The sequence below is a fragment of the Macaca fascicularis genome, chromosome 13, assembly GCF_037993035.2.
Source record: "Macaca fascicularis isolate 582-1 chromosome 13, T2T-MFA8v1.1".
NCBI classification, from domain to species: Eukaryota; Metazoa; Chordata; class Mammalia; order Primates; family Cercopithecidae; genus Macaca; species Macaca fascicularis.
The window spans coordinates 118361526-118380088 of NC_088387.1; the positions used below are offsets into that span (position 1 = coordinate 118361526).

Sequence of the window (18563 nt, forward strand, 5' to 3'; positions counted from 1 at the left end):
CTCTAAGATAAAGACACTGTGTGTATGTGTGTGTGTGTGTGTCTGTGTGTGTCTGTGTGTGGGGGGGGTGTGTGCGTGTGCGCGCGCGCGCCTGTGTGTGTGTCCCATTATCTCTGGAATAGCACTCAAAGGACAATGACAAGAATACAGGACCCATCCTCATAATGAGGGCACAGAAGAAATTGTGACACAGAACACACAGCAAACAACCGCCCACGGTATGACCCAGCTCCCACTATCCTGGGGCACTGCAATGAAATACATCGCAGAGCCTCCACCCGGACCTGGAAAGTCGCCCAAAACGAAAGTAACTTTGGATGCAGCAGGATGGCTAGGCACACAGGGGCACCATGTCATTACACCAATTTATTTCTCATCTCATACCTTATCCAAGCATACTCAGGAAATGTGAGTTTTTGCAAATACCTTATTTCTGTGAAACTGGGAGCAGCACAGGTGCAGCCTCCTGTCAAGTCTTAGCTCAAATTGTCCCTCTGCCCTGTCACTCCCAAGAGGGGTGTCCTGTCCTTTCCCTTTCCCTTCACACTTTAATCACAGCAGTATATGTAATCCCTAGACAATTTATTGATGATGTTTGTTGTGTTTTTGTTTCATCAGCAGAAGGTTAGAAGCCACCCAAGGGCAAGGATGTCAGTTTGTTTCTCCATTAAAGAATTCCCAGAGCCGGCCGGGCGCGGTGGCTCAAGGCTGTAATCCCAGCACTTTGGGAGGCCGAGACGGGCGGATCACGAGGTCAGGAGATCGAGACCATCCTGGCTAACACGGTGAAACCCCGTCTCTACTAAAAAATACAAAAAAAAAAACCCTAGCTGGGCGAGGTGGTGGGCGCCTGTAGTCCCAGCTACTTGGGAGGCTGAGGCAGGAAAATGGCATAAACCCGGGAGGCAGAGCTTGCAGTGAGCTGAGATCCGGCCACTGCACTCCAGCCTGGGCGACAGAGCGAGACTCCATCTCAAAAAAAAAAAAAAAAAAGAATTCCCAGAGCCTAGAACCATGCCTGGCACATAGCAGATGCTCAGTAAATATTTGTTAACTGAACAGGTGAATAATCCTAGCACACCTGATCACTCCCCACCATTGAAACCCTTAAGGAGGTAGGCACAGCCTTGGGAAGACATCCAAACTCCTTAACCCAGCACAGTGGCATTCATGCTCCAAGACCCACCTGCCTTCCTAGTCCAAGCCATCCTTCCCTGCACCATACCTGTGCCCCCATAGCTCCCTTCTACCTGGAATTCCCTTCCTCACCTTCTTATGATGGCTCATCCTCCAAACCCCAGCTCAAGCCTTACCTCAATGGTCTCTTTGATGTGTTCCTATGACACCCTGACATAACTAACCACAGCGCTAAACCAAAAGTCAGCTCTCAATATGTGCATGTGTTCAATTCAGCAAGCATACAACAGTTGCTTAGTAAATCTCTGCTAATTTAATGAACTGAGCAGGAGGATGGAAAGAAAGTAGGGAAAGAAGAGGTTGAAAGAGTTGAAAATCTGACATTTCTTCAGACAAGAAAAGGCAGGGCATTGACAGACACAGATTCTGCAGGCCAATATCTATATTAAGTACATATTTTTTCTGAACTATTTGGGAGAAGGTGTCTTACATCATACACCTTTGCCTCTTAGTACTTTAGTCCTTAATACTGAAGACATGTGATCTATTTAATACTTCAGGATGTATTTCCTCACAACAGAAACATCATCTCTCACATAATCACAGACAATTGCCAAATTCAGGATATTCATCTGATATAGTATTTTCATCTATTCTACCATCCATATTCCACTTTTATAATTGTCCCAAAAATGTGCTTTATAGCATCTTTCACTCAAGAAAAGATCGGTTCAGGATTCACACCACATTTAGATGTCAGACCTCCTGAGTCTCCTTTCACCTGGAACAGCTCCTCAGACTGTCTTTCATGACCTTGGCATCTTTGAAGAATACAGGCCTGTCTTGCATTGTTTTATAGAAAGATCTAGAGTTGGCCATGTGTTAGTCCATTTTCATACTGCTATGAAGAAATACCTGAGACTGGGTAATTTATGAAGAAAAAGAGGTTTAATGGACTCACAGTTCCACAAGGTAGGGGAGGCCTCACAATCATGGCACACCTTCTCCACAAAGCAGTGCCCTGTCCTTTCCAGCTAATGCCATCTACAGGACACACAAATATGCCCGTCCCTCTCAAACTTCCCTGCCCTAAACTTTGGTCCAAACCTGAGTCTGTCCTAGTCAACCTTCAGAATAAAGCTTGTTGATGAACCTCATTTAAGTGGAAGATCTTGACTTCTTAAACAGCATAAATTACAATATGAGTTGGAAAACTCACTGAAAGAAAGCAACAAAATTTTAATTCCACAGAAAAGGGAAAACATAATCTAACCCCAAACACTACATGAGGACCTTACACATTGAATCACACCCAATCCTAGTACTGCACTTACTTTTCTTAATTTTGCTCAGTTTAGACTGTTGTTTAAACGCTGAGTCTCAAAGCAGTTCACAATACTTGGGTCAGAGGACAGCAGAGACTACATCTTCCTAGTTGCATATAATAGAGGTAAGTGACGAGAACTGATGAAGTCGATGCCTCCTCCGGTAACATTACAATTCTAATGTAGTCTACTCATGTGAACTACCACGCTAATAGACTAAACATCTGCAAAGGTTGCAATAAAGCAGGATTCAAATTTTATTCCAGTTTTCTCGTATCTGAGCAATAGCATCCTCAACAGTCACTGAGCTCTGGTGGGTGAATTCATTCATTCCCCCAGTAATCGCCTACTGAGTGTCTACAAGGTATCCAGCTGGAAAATATATGACTAAAGAGCACGGTTCTACCCCAGAGAGCGCAGGAGAAAGAAACGCACAGGCACGGTTCTACCCCGGAGAGCACAGCAGAGAGAAACGCACAGGTAGCACCAAGCGCAAGTGCCTCACTTGGTTTTGTGTCCAGCCCAAACAGCAGAGTCCATTCTAAAGGGTGGGCTGTGAAGGATGCTGGAGTAAGCCCAAAAATGGCTTTACAGAGAAAATGGTGCTTACAGTCAGACAACGGGAACAGTCAACAGCAGGACATATATTCCAGGGAGAGAAGAAAACAGATAACAGTAAAGCGCTGTGAGACTAGAGACCCCACACAGCAGTGGTGGGACTACAGCCACCTTGGCGGGTGCTCTTGCATTGACGACACAGAGCTGGACGAGGAAACGAAAGCCTGGGTATGAGCCAGGGTCGAGGGCAAGGAGCCTTCAGTTACAGAGCTGGACGAGGAAACGAAAGCCTGGGTATGAGCCAGGGTCGAGGGCAAGGAGCCTTCAGTTACGGCGCTAATTAAATTTCCCTTTTACAAAAATCCGTGACCATTCTAGGAGCCTGGCCGGCAGCGGGCCTTCCTGAGCTGGGTGACATCCCGAGCCGCACTCACCAGCACTGGGTCGTGGGACCGCCACATCAGCTGTGTGGTCTCAGGTCCCTCCAAGGTGCGATAGAATGGAGACGGTGCCTGCCCCCTGGGGCTGTGCTGGGGACCACAACACTTCAGACAGGGAGGGATCTCAGAGCCAGGCTGGCAGTTGGCCAGTGCTCATCCAAACGCCAGAATGAACCTCTGTGAGTGAGTGGAGCGGGTGAGACTTGACTCCGGACACACTGGCAGAGGTTGGGCATCAATGGTGGTCCCGGGAGGGGTGTGGAGGGGCTGTCTCAGGTGAATGAGTGGGTAGTGTGCAGACGTAACCCGAGCACTCAAGGTCCACGTCCCCTCAGGATGAAGTCCAAACTCTTGCCACCCTCCCCCAGCACTCAGCCCTTCACCCAGGCCCAGCCTGCCTCCCCATCCCCATCCCAGGCAGCCTCACACACGCTTGCTGTTACGCAGCTTGTCAGTTCCCCCAAAGCCCTACTCTCTCCAAAACAGCTGCCTCCTCTCAGCCACCTGGAGAACTCTCCTACACATCCTCCAAGACCCAACTCAAGGGTCGTCTTATTCCCACACTGATATAATTTGGATGTTTGTCCCCGCTCAAATCTCATGTTGAATTGTGATCCCCATCCTTGGAGGTGGGGCCTGGTGGGAGGGCTTTGGGCCATGGGGGTGGACCCCTTAGAGCTTGATGTTGTCCTCACAGCAGTGAGTGAGTTCTCACAAGATCAGGTGAAGCGTGTGGTACCTTCCCCCCGCCCCCGACTCTCTCTTGCTCCTGTGTTTGCCATGTGAGATGCCTACTTCCCTTCACCTTCTGACATGATTGGAAGCTCCCTGAGACCTCCCCAGAAGCTAAGCAGATGCTATTCCCATGCTTCCTGCAGAACCGTCAGCCAATTAAATCTCTTTTCTTCATAAATTCCCCAATCTCAGATATTTCTTTATAGCAGTGTAAGAATGAATGAATACACACAGCTTCCTTCCCGAGCAGGACAAAGTGCACGGTACTCCAGATGGCTTTTGTCAGAACAACATGGATCTACAGCAGCACTTGGTTAAAAAAAAAAAAAAAAAAAAAGGATCAAGCAAGAAAACATGGATCAAGCAGGAATCCATGGCTTTCATGAGGAAGCACGAACCTCACATCTTACACCCACATTTCTCTCTGTCGCAAATCTCAAGCCCTCCAAAATCAATGTGAGCTCTACTTACAAAGTGGACAAGTAGCGCTTCTCAACTTCATTCATCTTTCTCCCTATTGAAAATGTTTTCAGAAAATGAACCTGAGGCATGTTGGTTTTATTTCTCCATAGTGCTTTAAAGACTATTATTTTTCTCCAGAGCCTATTTCAATTAATCCAGCTATATTTTAATGCTATTGTAAGACATTGTCTAGCTCAGGCACACAAAACGCAGCCTCCCAGGGTAATTTGGGATGAGTCAGACAGTTTGTCTAATTGAAGGACAGTAACAACCTATTTCAGAGTCAGTCCATCCTCAGGTAGGAAATGACAAATGCTAACAGCAAAAAGTTCCCATGCAAATGTCCCAGCTCCATCCCAAGTGGGTCAAGGTCTTCTATCAATGAACCAGGCCTGCTTTGAACATTTATTAAAGTGGAAGATTAGCTAACATTGAACCTGGCTGTTGCATCCTTAGGCTGTTAAAAGATGACAACAATTGCAGCCTTGACTGTTGTGAGATATTGCTCCAGCCTTGACATTATTAGCCAGCAAATGTCAATTCCAAAGCACTCATTTCACAGTGAACTTTACTGTTCAGGCCAGGTTATTAAAGTGTGGGTCTCAGTCTGGTACTGCACATGCCTCTGCAACTGTTTTCACACACACACACACGCACCTCTTTAATTTATATGCTTCATCTCCTTTTCATTATTGTTCACTACCAACGCTTGTGCTCTATGCCCAAGTGAGGATTTAATATTAATGTTCTGATTGCAGATGTGATATAAATACAATGCTTATTAACTATTTACTGATTTTTCACAGAAGCCTGTACTATAAAATATTCATTTTAATATGTGAATGCAATTTTAAACATTTATTAAATTAGCATTTCTTCTTTGGAAGGCAATAGCTATTAAAATCACAGGAAATGTAGTTCCTGTAAAACCGAATGCTATATAATAAGAGTAGCTTCATTCAATTACTTTCATTGAACTAAAAGCTCCAGTTAATTGTGCCAGACAGGACACCGGCAGACTCATAATGACATATTTTCCAATGCTCAAATATTTGAATCAAGCAATAAGTGAACTGAACCAATAGAATAATGAAGGCTATTTTCAAAGTATATTTCAGATATGCTAATGAGTAAAACTGCATTCATGATTTTCTTTGCCATTTTCTTGGGAAATGGGCTTTTTAAAATTTTACTTGAAGTTCTGGGACACACGTGCTGAACATGCAGGTTTGTTACATGTATTGTGATGGTTTGCTGCACCTATCAACACGTCATCTAGATTTTAAGCCCCACATGCATTAGGTCTTTGTCCTAATGCTCTCCCTCCCCTTTCCCCCAACCCCCCAACAGGCCCCAGTGTGTGATGTTCCCCTCCCTATGCCCATGTGTTCTCATTGTTCAACTCCCACTTACGAGTGAGAACACGCGGTGTTTGGTTTTCTGTTTCTGTGTTAGTTTGCTGAGAATGATGGTTTCCAGCTTCATCCACGTCCCTGCAAAGAACATGAACTCATTCTTTTTTATGACTGCATAGTATTCCATGGTGAACATGTGCCACATTTTCTTTATCCAGTCTATCATTGATGGGCATTTGTGTTGGTTCCAAGTCTTTGCTATTGTAAATAGTGCTGCAATAAACATATATGTGCATGTGCCTTTATAGTAGAATGATTTATAATCCTTTGGGTATATAGCCAGTAATGGGATTGCTGGGTCAACTGATAGGGAAATGGGCATTTTTAACAGTACAAATGCAAGTTCTTTTGCTAAATTAACATAAACATCTTTTCTTCTATTCAAAATGGAAACTGAGAACCAAGAGGTGAAGAGCTGTGCTCTCACATCTTTCAAACATTCTGGACAGTGCACCTCCAACAGCTTAATTTAGAACTTCATGGCCTTGGAAGGAAGTCTGATGACAGAGATCCAGGAAAAGTAAAATAAGAGGGAAGAGAGGAGGGAGTCAGCTTTCCCCAAGACCCACAGAGGCGAGGTCCAGTCAAACCACTCGAATGTTAGGTACAGCTGAGATTCCAAGTGCAGAGGTCAGAGGCCAGATGCCTGCTCTTAAAACACTACAGCTTTGCCTTGATGGCAGCAGTTAGTTTACTAAGGAAAAATGTCATCACGCGTAGACGAGGTGTCACCTACTTCACAGACATCAGTTAGATGCGAAGGAGGCCCATCCTTCTGCTCCACAGAGAATCCACAGTGATAATCCCAGACAAACACGGAAACAGATGTGTCCTCTGCTGGACATGCAAGGAATTCGGCTTGACATCGGAAACACTTTTACGCATGGATATCACCTCTCATGCCTCCTTTCACTCTCATGTAACAAATATGCTCGTCAAGAGCAAAGCAACTTCTCACACAAACGTGCAACCCAAAGTCCTGTTTCTTCCTCCTGCGGACCTAATCCCGGCTCCTGAATGCACTATCCTCCCACCATCCCTGGAATCCTGAGGTCGGCCTTGACTTCTCCCACGTCCTCCACAGTCATCTCGAGGTGCCACATTACTGTCTGTTATTCTCCATCTCACTTCTTTGAATCAAGATTCCGTGAATCATACTGAAAATACATAGCTATTTTATGTACCACTGAGAAAGAAAGGAAGTACTATTTAAAGCATGTCCCCGTGCTTTAATTTCCTAGAAGTTCTATTTTCTACTTACTGAAAAAGCCCCTCTAGAACCATTTAGACACCCATTTTTATGACATAGCATGCTTGTACATAAAGAAAAATGAGAAAATAACAGAAACAAATCACCTGAATACCCTCCAAGATTTTACATCCAGAGCCTGACTCTTCTGAGCCACTTTTTGACTCCGAGTCAAAGGCATCGGTGCTTCTGCACGCAGCGTGGGAAGGACGCCCCGCCCTCATCTCTGAATTGCCCCCAAGCCGCTGGCACCTGAACTGCACATCCTGGTGCTGGGGCTTTCTGCCCTGCAGAGTGGGAGGCAATCCTTTTGCACCACTCTCAGGAACACAACGCACATGAGTGTGGCTAGTTGCTTGCTGGCCACACAGCCCTCCCCTCTCAGGCGGCACACAGGTTTGCAAAGTGAATGGGCTCCTCTCTGCTCCTCTGTTGAGGGAGAACCTATTTCTCCTCCTGAAATCTAGGCTAGTTTATGATATCCTGCTGGAAGATGAGAGGCCACATGGAAGAGAACCAAAATGCTCAACAACCAGCACTAGCTGCCAGATGTGTTGGTGAGGCCAGCTTGGACATCCCAATCTAGCGAAACTTCCGCTGAACCCAGCCTCATAAGCAACCAAGGTGAAACCCGCCCAAGACTTGTGCAGCCAACCCACAGGACTAAGAGAAATCATAAACCCTTGTTGCCTGAAGTCCCTGGGTTTGGGGATGGCTTGTTATACCACGTAGTTCACTGACACTGGCAGCTGCAACTTTTTGTGTCAACCTCCCAGTCTCAGGTCCTACACAATAGCTGGTTGTCACTCTGCAAGAATAAATGGAATTGAAGAATATACTCAATCAATAGCAAATCTGCAACTTGATGTTCTACATTTAGGCCTTTAGGCGTATATAATAACTTTTTGTTTCAAATCTCATAGAAAAATCATTTTGAGGATATTTTACACCCAACATGTACAGAATCAACCCTGTACACAATTGAAGACACAAATGAGCAGCTACAGCCAAGTTTCTCCATGAGCAACCAGCACCTGCAACATGGCTGCCCACAGGAGTCCTGAGACGCTGTCGACGTCAGATGCACCTGTTCCAGGGATGTTGGGATGTGGGAACACGCCCTCCACAGAATCAATGATACACAGCATCTCTCAAGTCCCACTGCTCTGCTCTACCTGTCACCTCACTGGGAATGTCACAGTTGCTCAGGACCAGCCCCTCCCTGTCTATCTTGCTCCCTTTCCAGTCCATACAATTTATTCCATCAGTAGTATTAAGTATCAAGTGGATATGGTCCATTTTACTCCCTTGCTGAAATCTGGATCCCTGCAAATAAAAATGTCTTCCTGGGGAGCCCAGCTCCCCTGACCCCCTACCTGCCCACTCTCATAATGCTTTTCCCCATGGGTATCAAGTGTTTCTTCCTGACTCCATTGGGCAGTGTTGATGGGGAGACATAGGCAGATGTGGAAGTTAAACAGCTTACAGGAGAAGCATCAATGATCTATTGCAACTGTGGAGGTGGGGAGGTTGGTGCTGGTGGAATCTGGGGTGATTTAATTACCAAGATTTAAGTTACTGAGCAGGAGGGCTGGATGAGGTCTGCTAGGGTTACTCTCATGCTTATTGACACTCTGCCTTCTCCAATCGTGGAAACTTACACTCCACTCATCTTTGTGTCTCTAGTGCTAGCGGAGTGTGCTTAGCAGGCTGCCAACACCTCACCACGGCCTCATGGATGACCAGATGAATCAACAAGTACCCCTTTCAGGCCTGATATCCTGTGGGTCACAAGTTCCAGGTCATGTTTGCGATATGTTCATTGAAGAATCAAGAAAGACTTTCTGCTTTGTATTCTAGATACTTGTTTTTAAGCTTGCAAATTTAAAAGAAAATCCAGCATCCAATTTTAAAGAAAGCTGATACTTGGATTGGCTGATGTCATTAGAATGTGCACACCACCAAGGGTCCCAACAGCCCCCCTATTCCACAAGGTAATATCTTAATGAAAGAGCACTCCTGTATTTTTTTTAATTTTGTACCTTCTTTTCCAAAAAGATGTTGTGGCAATTCACACAGAAAATAGATAAAAGAGGTTTAACAAGTTAGAAATGGAAAACCTGGGGCAAGCAAGTAAAGAAACAAACACATTTATCATAAATGGCTAAGTTGCTGTGAATCATCATAAATTCTAGCCTCAGAGAAGTCCTGTGTGTGGAATTCTTTTCATTCTTAGAAATACACCCACTCTTCAAAATGAGGCCAAAAAATTTAATGCTGAGTTTTAAGATAACACATCTTTACAGGTGTAGACCTTTATATAAGGGACAATGAATAGAGTAAGGCATATCATTTTTGTAATCTCAATGATCATCCTTCATTCATCCATCCAACAAACAGCTAATATTAAAATGTGTTTCTTAGAGAAAGAAAATCCAAAATAAATAAGGCTATCATTCAACTCAAGAAGCTACAAAAAATAACAAGAGTCAATTCAGAAGAAAAGCCTTGGCAATAAAAGCCAGAGAAGGACAACATGAGAAAGAAGTCAGACAGGCTAAGCTCACTCATGAGCAGACATGCAGAAATCTCCAATAAAATCTGGCAAAACATATTCAGAAAAACATTTTTTAAAACATCAGGCTTAATCAGTGAATGAAGTTGGATAAGGACCGTGGTCGTGAACTCGGCGTGAACACTCGGGTCAGCAGTGTCGTTATTTCCAGCAACACCACACTGCATTAGTGCAAGTGCAGAGAAAGTGCAGGCTGGGCTCACCCAGGGCTGGACACTTGCCAGGTGCACACCGTGGCTGACGGGTGAGAAAGTCAAACCTATCTGCAGAGGAGTGATTAAAAATGGCAATCATGAAATCTGAGCTGCAACAGCAGAAAAGCAAAGCCCAGGGCTACCTGTTAAGTTACTGGGAAAGAACAGATAACGACAATACGGACCCTCAAAGCCAGCGTGTCACAGTAGGGAGGGGACTTCAGCCAATGAGCCAGGCAGACAGGCACTGGAAAGAGTACACGTTCAACAGCTTTGTCGAATAAATATTAATGTCAAAAGAACCACTAAAAGTCAGTTTTCGTAGGATGATCAGGGATAGAGGATCACGTAAACAGTTACAAGGACTGGTAAGCCCCTCTAGGACCCAGCTTCTGCAAACCTTCCTAGTCCTGGATCCTGATACCTCCTTGTCATCCTTCCTCATGTTTTATGCTGCAACTTCAAACTGTGTGATCAGCACACACACACACACACACATATGCATCCATACACATAGGTACACAGGCATCCACAAACACAAATAAATGTATCTACACACACACGTGCATCCACATACACAGATGTAACCATATGAATACCCATGCATGCATCCATACAAACATATGCCTCTGTACACGTGCATATGCATCCATACACACATGTGCATGTGAATACATACATACACATATATGTATTCATATGCATGTGTGCACACACACATCATACACATGCATCCATGCATACACATATGTACTCATGCACATATGCACACATATGCATCCATACACACACCTCCAAACATATTTATACAACACATATGCATCCATACACACATCCATACAACATATGCATGCAACATATCCATACAACATATATGCATCCATACACACATCCACACACATATGCATCCATATGTACACACGCATGTAGTCATATGCACACACATGCATCCATACACACACATGCATCTATACATACACATATGTACTCATGCACACATGCACACATATGCATCCATACACATACACCTCTAAACATACATATTTATATGCCAACACATATGCATCCATTAACACAGGCATACACACATATGCATCCATATGTATACACACGTCATGTGCACACACATATACGTCCCTACACATACATATGCACATCCATGTGCATTCATACACACATGTACTCCAATGCACACATGCACATATGCCTCCATACACACACATGCATTCATACATACACATGCATGCCTCCATAAACACTTATGTATTTAAAAATACATATGTGCATCCATACATACACATGCACCTATAACACATGCATATACACATATGCATCTATACATGCACGTGCACCTATACACACGTATTCATATGCACACACATGCATCCACACATACACATGCATCCATGTACACATACATATGCATCCATTCACACATATGTATTCATATGCACTCACACACACATATGCATCCATACACACATGCCTCCACACACATGTATTTATACATGCACCCGTACATACATGCACATATGTATTCACACACATATGTATTCACACACATGTGCATGCAGTGAGCTGCTTCTCCCACTGCTGCCTTACTGTCACATCTGCCTGGAATGTCCTCCTCCCACCCCCACGCCAGAGCCCACTGCCACTCATGCCAAGCTTGAATCAGTTACTCTCCTCCCTGTCCCATAAAAGTTCAAATATACTTTTGTCTTCACATCTGCTGGGTTGCATTATAAAATACCTGTGTGTGCCTCTCAGCTCTGGACTCTGTGTTCCAAACATAAACTTCCTCTCCTATTCACACCATTCTCAAAAGTGCACCTGATTTTTCTTTATAAGCCTGGCACTGATGCTGGCCCAGAAAGCTCTGTTTATAGCTTGGGCCCTCACCCTGCACTGTGCCCTTCTTAATGCCAGAAGACGCCAGAATCAGAAACAAGTTACTTACTTGTTTTTAAAAGTTACTTACTTTTTTCTTTCTCTGTGAGTTTTTTTCAACATTCGCATATCTTCTGCAAGACAAAAGATGTTGAACTTGAAATGTAAAGCCCGGCCCTAAGTTGTCTCTATAAAATGCAGTCTGCAGCCTTGTCCTTAGGAGGGAAGTAACCACGAGGAGGAGCAAGCTGTCCACAGAGGACATGGCTCATGGCAACAATGATTTCCCAGCCTCAGGAGCAGAAAATGCCCCAGGAATCTGTTCAATTTCCTTCCTGGAGATCAGATGGCCCATCCTCCTTCTACCACAGCAAAGAGTCCGTGTCCACCGGCTGCCTTTGCAAGTGCACACATCCCATTTCTAATTCCTCTTTAGTGAGGCTTTCTCCAATAGCTGCTACTCAAATTTGGAAATGCTTGTACCCCAGGATTCTCTGCAAATTCAGAGCACCTCCTTGGTCTATTCTGTGTAAGTCACACGAACTTCAGTCTCTGAGCGACTGCATGTGGCCTCCTGTTGACCCTTAAGCTCAACAACTTTGGCGAAGGGGAAAGATATTTAAGCCAGTCAGACTCAGTCAGGGATTCCCAATGAACAGACAGTGGCAAAAAGCAAAACACTTTAAGAGACGGGAAACACGTGGGGGGCAGGTAGAAAGAATGACTCAGCTCCACAGCCCCATGGTGTTCCTCCTCACTGTGCTATCAGGACTGTTAGCACGAATTAAGTCAATAAAATCAAGAAACATCCACGTGTGCCAGGCATGCAGGTGGGACTCTAATCTAACCATCTGCCTGGATATCAAACTGCTGTGGGGTCATCCTTGGTAGACAGGACAAAAGGAGCCTTTCTCTGCCTTGAGGTACAAACCCTAGCAGCACGTGAACCAGAATGGGAGGAGGCCATCCCGGATGCTGCACCCTCAGTGGAGGTTCAAGCTCTCCAAATGCAGAAGGCGCTCATGCCACAAAACCTAAAGGGTAGAGGAAGGCTGGCCACCTGCATGGTGTTCAAACCATCTGTCCTGCTCCACAATTAGATGAAAAATGGCAGCTTTTTTTCTTTGCTCAAGATAATGATCACTGAAAACTTGATGAAGAGCTAGCTCCAGGAAGATTCCTAGTAAGCCCTCAAGTCGTGTCCTACACAAAATGCATTTCAAACACACCCGTCAGGGCTAAACAATTAAGGATGAAGAATCCCACAGATGGGCTTCGGAACTACCCGTCTCAGCACCCTTCAGCTCCCTCCTGGTCACTGCTTGTGTCCGTAAACACACACACAGTGAGGCACCCGCTTAGCCATGCTCAGGATTACTACAAAAATCATGGCTTTCTTCACCAAGAGAGATGGAAATCCAGCACAAATTGTGTATTTTAGATATGGGAAAGCAAGCCAAATTAAGAAAACAAAGTATCATGCTGGGTGCATCATGGGCAGGCCTAACTGTGCCTAGCATTAGCTCTGAAGCGGTATCGCACATTTCAATTCTTGATCTCTAAGACTCCTGGTATCCCAGAGAAAAGCAGTGGACTCCGTGTAGATCTTGCTGTCCTTGTGAATACATCATACAAGAGCAGTTCCCCCACGCCTCATTTTTTAAAATCTAAAATTGTATCATATATAAGAATATTACATTTCACTACTGAAAAGTAACCAATAGCTGAACTGGACCTATTTGGGAGAGATACTTGGGAAAAGGCTAATTTTTTCCCAAAACTCAACAAAGAAAGGTACAAAGCATGCTCACTGTTGGACCTCACTGGGCACCCTTGGAGACTTCCAGTAAGGAAAATATTTGAAGGTCTCCAGTCCCGCAGCAACATAAAAGTGATTGTCTTGCAAATCCTTTGAGTCGCCCAAAAGATGCCCATTCATTGTAAATAATCTGTAAAAACAGAAAGAAGAAATGGGATAGAGACTTGAGGACCAGTAGCAAGTATTTGTGCCTACACTACGACTAGTGCACAGACTGCTGGACAAACAGTGCTCATCATAAGCAAGTGGTATCCAAACGGGCCAATTAAACCCGACGGGAGCTGCTCTTCCAGGATTAGACTTGCTTTCCACTTTTAGATTTTTTAATTAAAGCATATTTTTAATTATATACAAGTGCTCAGAGGCTCTTGAGAACATGTTACACTCTTGGTTAGTGTTCAATTAATTTTAACTAATAACAGCTAAAATTAATACAAATTGGCCCATATTGTTAGAACAATACTTGGAAAACAAACCAGGATTTATTAGCAAATAATATGCATTTGTATAAGCACCAAAAGACTAATATTAGTTTCCTTTTTACTCAGTAATCCTTTTCGGCAGGTACTCCTTCACTAGTTTATTTAGAAATGATTCCATTAATTCAATGCTGAGCCTCCATATGCATGACGATGAGGTAGGCAATGCATTGATAAAAATAAGCATAAGAAAGTCTCTACCTCCCCAAAGTCATATGAAACCATAAAACAGAAGCACACAAAAGCCCACAAAGCTAAATATGACAAGAGAAGTGCAAACGGTTGGGGTCCAAGAGGAGAAAGGCTGAGCCCAGTTGCAGGCTTCACAGAGCTGGAGGAATTTGCAATGGGGTCGGGAGGGTGAGTGGGATTTCATCACTACAGACGGGATGAAGCCATCGCGGCAGGAGGGTGCTGTGCACAAAGTCAGACGCCAGGGTGGGGAGGGGAGCTGACAGTCACTGAGGGTGAGGTGCAGGCACAGCCGTGAATGCGCAGGACAGGGGCGGTTTCCAAAGGGCCTTGAATTCCGGGGAGGAGCATTTATCATTAATTGCATCGGAATGAAGATTTCCAAGGAAGAGGGGATAAGGGCTATGTTTTAGCACTAGTGAGCGGGCAGCTGTGGCCAGGACGTGACTGAGGAATAATTGCCCCTGTGGGAGGAGGCTCAGAGCTTCTGCAAGAGCCTGAGATGAAGGAATGAATCAGGGCAGGAAATGCAGGGGCAGAACAAGAGAAGAAATGCAGGGGGCATGGAAAGGAGGAATCTACAGAACCTATCCCTCCGCAGAGCTGGGCGTCAGAGCTGCCCAGAAGGCTAGCTTCAGAGTGCTGGGCCCCACCGCAGAGCTCCCAGCTCAGGAGGCCTGGATAAGGCCTGTGTGTGGCATTTCTAACAAGCTCCTGGCTGACACACTGCTGATGCTCCTGGACCCCATCCCGAGAGCCGCTGCCTGAGACTGACCCTAGAGGCATCAAGACGGGAACCTGGGAGAGGCATGGCGGAGCTGCACCTGGGGGCCCGCCTGGAACGGAGGCTTCCATGATAAACCCAATGCTTGGAATTCTGTTCTCCTCCCGCCGGGACCTGGGGACAGTCAGTCCCCTCTGGTGACTTGGACAGCCAGTGCCAGAATCCCCAGGAGTAAATCAGGAACATGCAGAAGCCTCACCAGGGAAGTGGGGGACTGACGGTGGTCCTAAGGAGAGGGCGTCCCCAAAGCGACTGCTCCCGGGGGCCAAACAGCAAGGCTCTGAAGGGTGGGAACAGACGAACCAAGAATTCACACACAAATATGCAAAATAACATCAAAGCGATGGCAGATATTCCCAGCATGAAACAAGAATATGAAACTATAACACAGAAGCAAGTAGAAATACTGATGTGAAACTCAAGTCGTGGAAAGAAAGATCACAATAGGGGTGAATCGTAGAATGGACATGGAGGAGGTGCAAGCTGCTGTTTGGAGGTAAAACTGAGGAATGCCCTTAGAGGAAAGGAGGGAGGAAGAAAGAAACAGGATCCGCAAAAGAAGAGCTAAGAAATGAGGGTGAGCAGACGTGCCAACACCAGCGACAAGAATTCCAAAAGGAAGTTACAGTAAGAGTGGAAGGAGAAAATATGTATAGAAATCATGAAAACTAATTTCCCGGAATTGAGGAAAGAGGACAAGTCACAGGTAAAAGAGTCCACGGATGTCAAAGAACAGAAAGTACAGGAAAACTCGCCGGCAGACACCTGGGTGTGACACCCAAGGTCACAGACGGCATCCTCAAGGCGCTGGGGAGGAAGACCTGGCCGCACCGCCTGGCAGGACAGGACTGACTGAGGCCTTTTGGCAGCAACACAGACAGGAAAGACGCTGACATTTTCAGAATCTAGAAGGAAAGAACAGTAAAGCCAGCCAGACCCTCAGGTAAACACAAGGGACGAGATAAAAATGTCCTCAGGCTTACAAGGCCTCAGGAGATTTGCCACACAGAGACCCACGCCAAGAACATTTTTAGAAGACGTGGTTAAACAAGAGGGACAGCGAATCCAGGAGTTGCTATGAGAATGGTGTGAAGTAAAGGTGACCAAATATAAGGACCAATTTGCTTTGTCTTTTTTAAAAAAGCTAAGATCAAATAAAACATAGTCATCATAACCCAAACTTCAAATTCTCGATCATAGCCATGAGATAGGGGATGCTGAGGGGAGCCAAGGGACATAAAATTGTGCTTATGTTCTTGGCTGGGGACAGCGAACACGCAGAAATCAATCAGCTCAGAATCTCCAAGGCTTGGTGACTGGCAGATGAGGGAGAAGATGTGTGCAGTGTCCAGCATGGGTCCAGGGATTCTGGGTGCCCAGGAGAATGATGGAGCCGGGAACAGGCAGAGGAAGGCAAGGAGTAGGGCTGATGGCTTGCGGTGGAGGCGGGTAGAGGGGAAAATGAGCTGTCAGCAACTGGGTAACGGTAAAAAATGCACCTGAAAAAAACTCAACTGGAATGTCTCCGCATAAACCAAAGGCATTTCAGGTTTTCCTTCCAGCAGCAGGGGCCTTGCAGGAATGAAGCTGGTTGTTTTTACGTTCATTTGTTTGCTTCTAGGAAGTTGTGTTCTTTTCATTCAGGGATGGAACCACAGATACCAAAGAAGAGGACTCTGGGTGGCTCAATGCAAGACTCGGGAGGTGCCTGCTGAGTGAGACAGAGCCATGGCCACCAAACTGTGGTTTAAACCCTACAGGGCCAACAGGACACCTGGCCGCCCACACACTGGAGGAACAAACGGTTCAGGCATGCTCCCCTCGGACTCTTCCCTAAACTCATCTCGGCCTCATTTTCTTCTAAGAGAGGTACAAAGTCTACTCACAGGGTGAAGGGTAAGTAGAAATTCCTCAGTGGGATAAGACAGGAAGGAAGTTCCAGATAGAAAATGACACATCCATCCATGTGAAAATGTGAGCCTGTATGTGATGTTCAGATTACACCTACACAGACATACAAATGTGAGCTGGGAACACACACAGAGAACAGCGGCTTTTACTGAAGTGTGAGTCTCACAGAAATGAATAGCAAGAATGTGGATATCAAATGAGATCATGCACATAAATCAAAGTGTTTTGCATCATAAAATGCTAAGCACTAGGTATTTCGATTATTACTTGTATCAGAAAATCTGAGGACTAAATGAAACAGCCATTTGCAAAATTGTTTTGTAAATTGGAAAACATTACAAAAATGTCTATTAAATGATTTTTAATGAACCTTAAAGATTGGGGATATAGTAGGAAATGTAAATATCTCTAAATCCTTTACCAATAAACAGCCAATTTGGCTGTTTTCCCAAAATAAAGGTACAGTCTATCTCACAGGAATTTTAAAATATTTATGTTTAACGAGCTTCAAGACCATGTAGTGATTAAAAGACAGACCTGACTTTCAGCTAAGGCTTCAAAATCTCTGGAAGCAGGGTCTCACTGGGCACCCAGAACCCTGGACTCCGAGTCCATGAGTCTCAGCTGTTAGTTCAGCTAGTTTCCTCACTATTAAGGGACTAAAAACTATATATATATTTATCAGACAGGTTCCCAAACTTTAAGGGGCTTAAAATATAGTGGAGAAGAGATGACAAGTCCACAAATAACCACAGTCCAAGGTTGATGGGCTATTTATCAGGAAGCTGAACCCAGGACTCAGTCTTCAGGTCTCCCCTCCAACACTAACTCCATCCCACCCAGCACCTCAACCGCCAATACCATCCACAACACTCAGACCGTGTGTCGTTTCTCCAGCCTGACCTCTTCCCTGACTTCACACTCACATATCCAGCCTGGCACATCCCCACTCTGACGTCCAATATACCTCGCCAACTGGACACATCCAAAAATTCATTCTGAACTCCCCCAAAACCTGTTCCTCCTCCCACTTCCCCTTCTCAGGAATGGTACCGACAGTCACCCAGCTGCTCTGATCAGAAGGCTGGGAGTCTTCCTCCTTTCTCCCTCCTCTCCCCTCCCGTGTTGCCTCCCCCATCACACACTCCCCACCCCCACCCTACCCCCACCTCTAGCTCACTCTTCCTGCATGAGGTTGATCAGCAAGCCCCATCACCTACAGTAACGCAGCCAGAGCCTGCCTGCCTTGGCCCCGGCCACTGTGGTCTCCCCGGGATCACCTGCAGGAGCCTCTAAACAAGTCTTCCATCCCACCCCGTAGTCAGGTGACGACACTCCTTGCTCAGAACCCGCCAATGGATTCCCACCACACTCACTGCCCAAGCCTCTCAGCGAGGT

General features: G+C 45.4%; 1 protein-coding gene across 1 annotated transcript in view; it reads right to left on the reverse strand.

Annotated features, from left to right (window-relative positions):
* DCDC2C (doublecortin domain containing 2C) overlaps positions 1-18563 on the reverse strand; it is an 88089-nt gene that overhangs the window by 20099 nt on the left and 49427 nt on the right. Inside the window, exons 5-6 of the mRNA XM_045369856.2 lie at positions 13792-13929; positions 12072-12114 (exon numbers count right to left, since the gene is read on the reverse strand). Of these exons, the coding sequence (XP_045225791.1) occupies positions 12072-12114; positions 13792-13929 (181 nt within the window). The remainder of the gene's footprint in view (positions 1-12071; positions 12115-13791; positions 13930-18563) is intronic.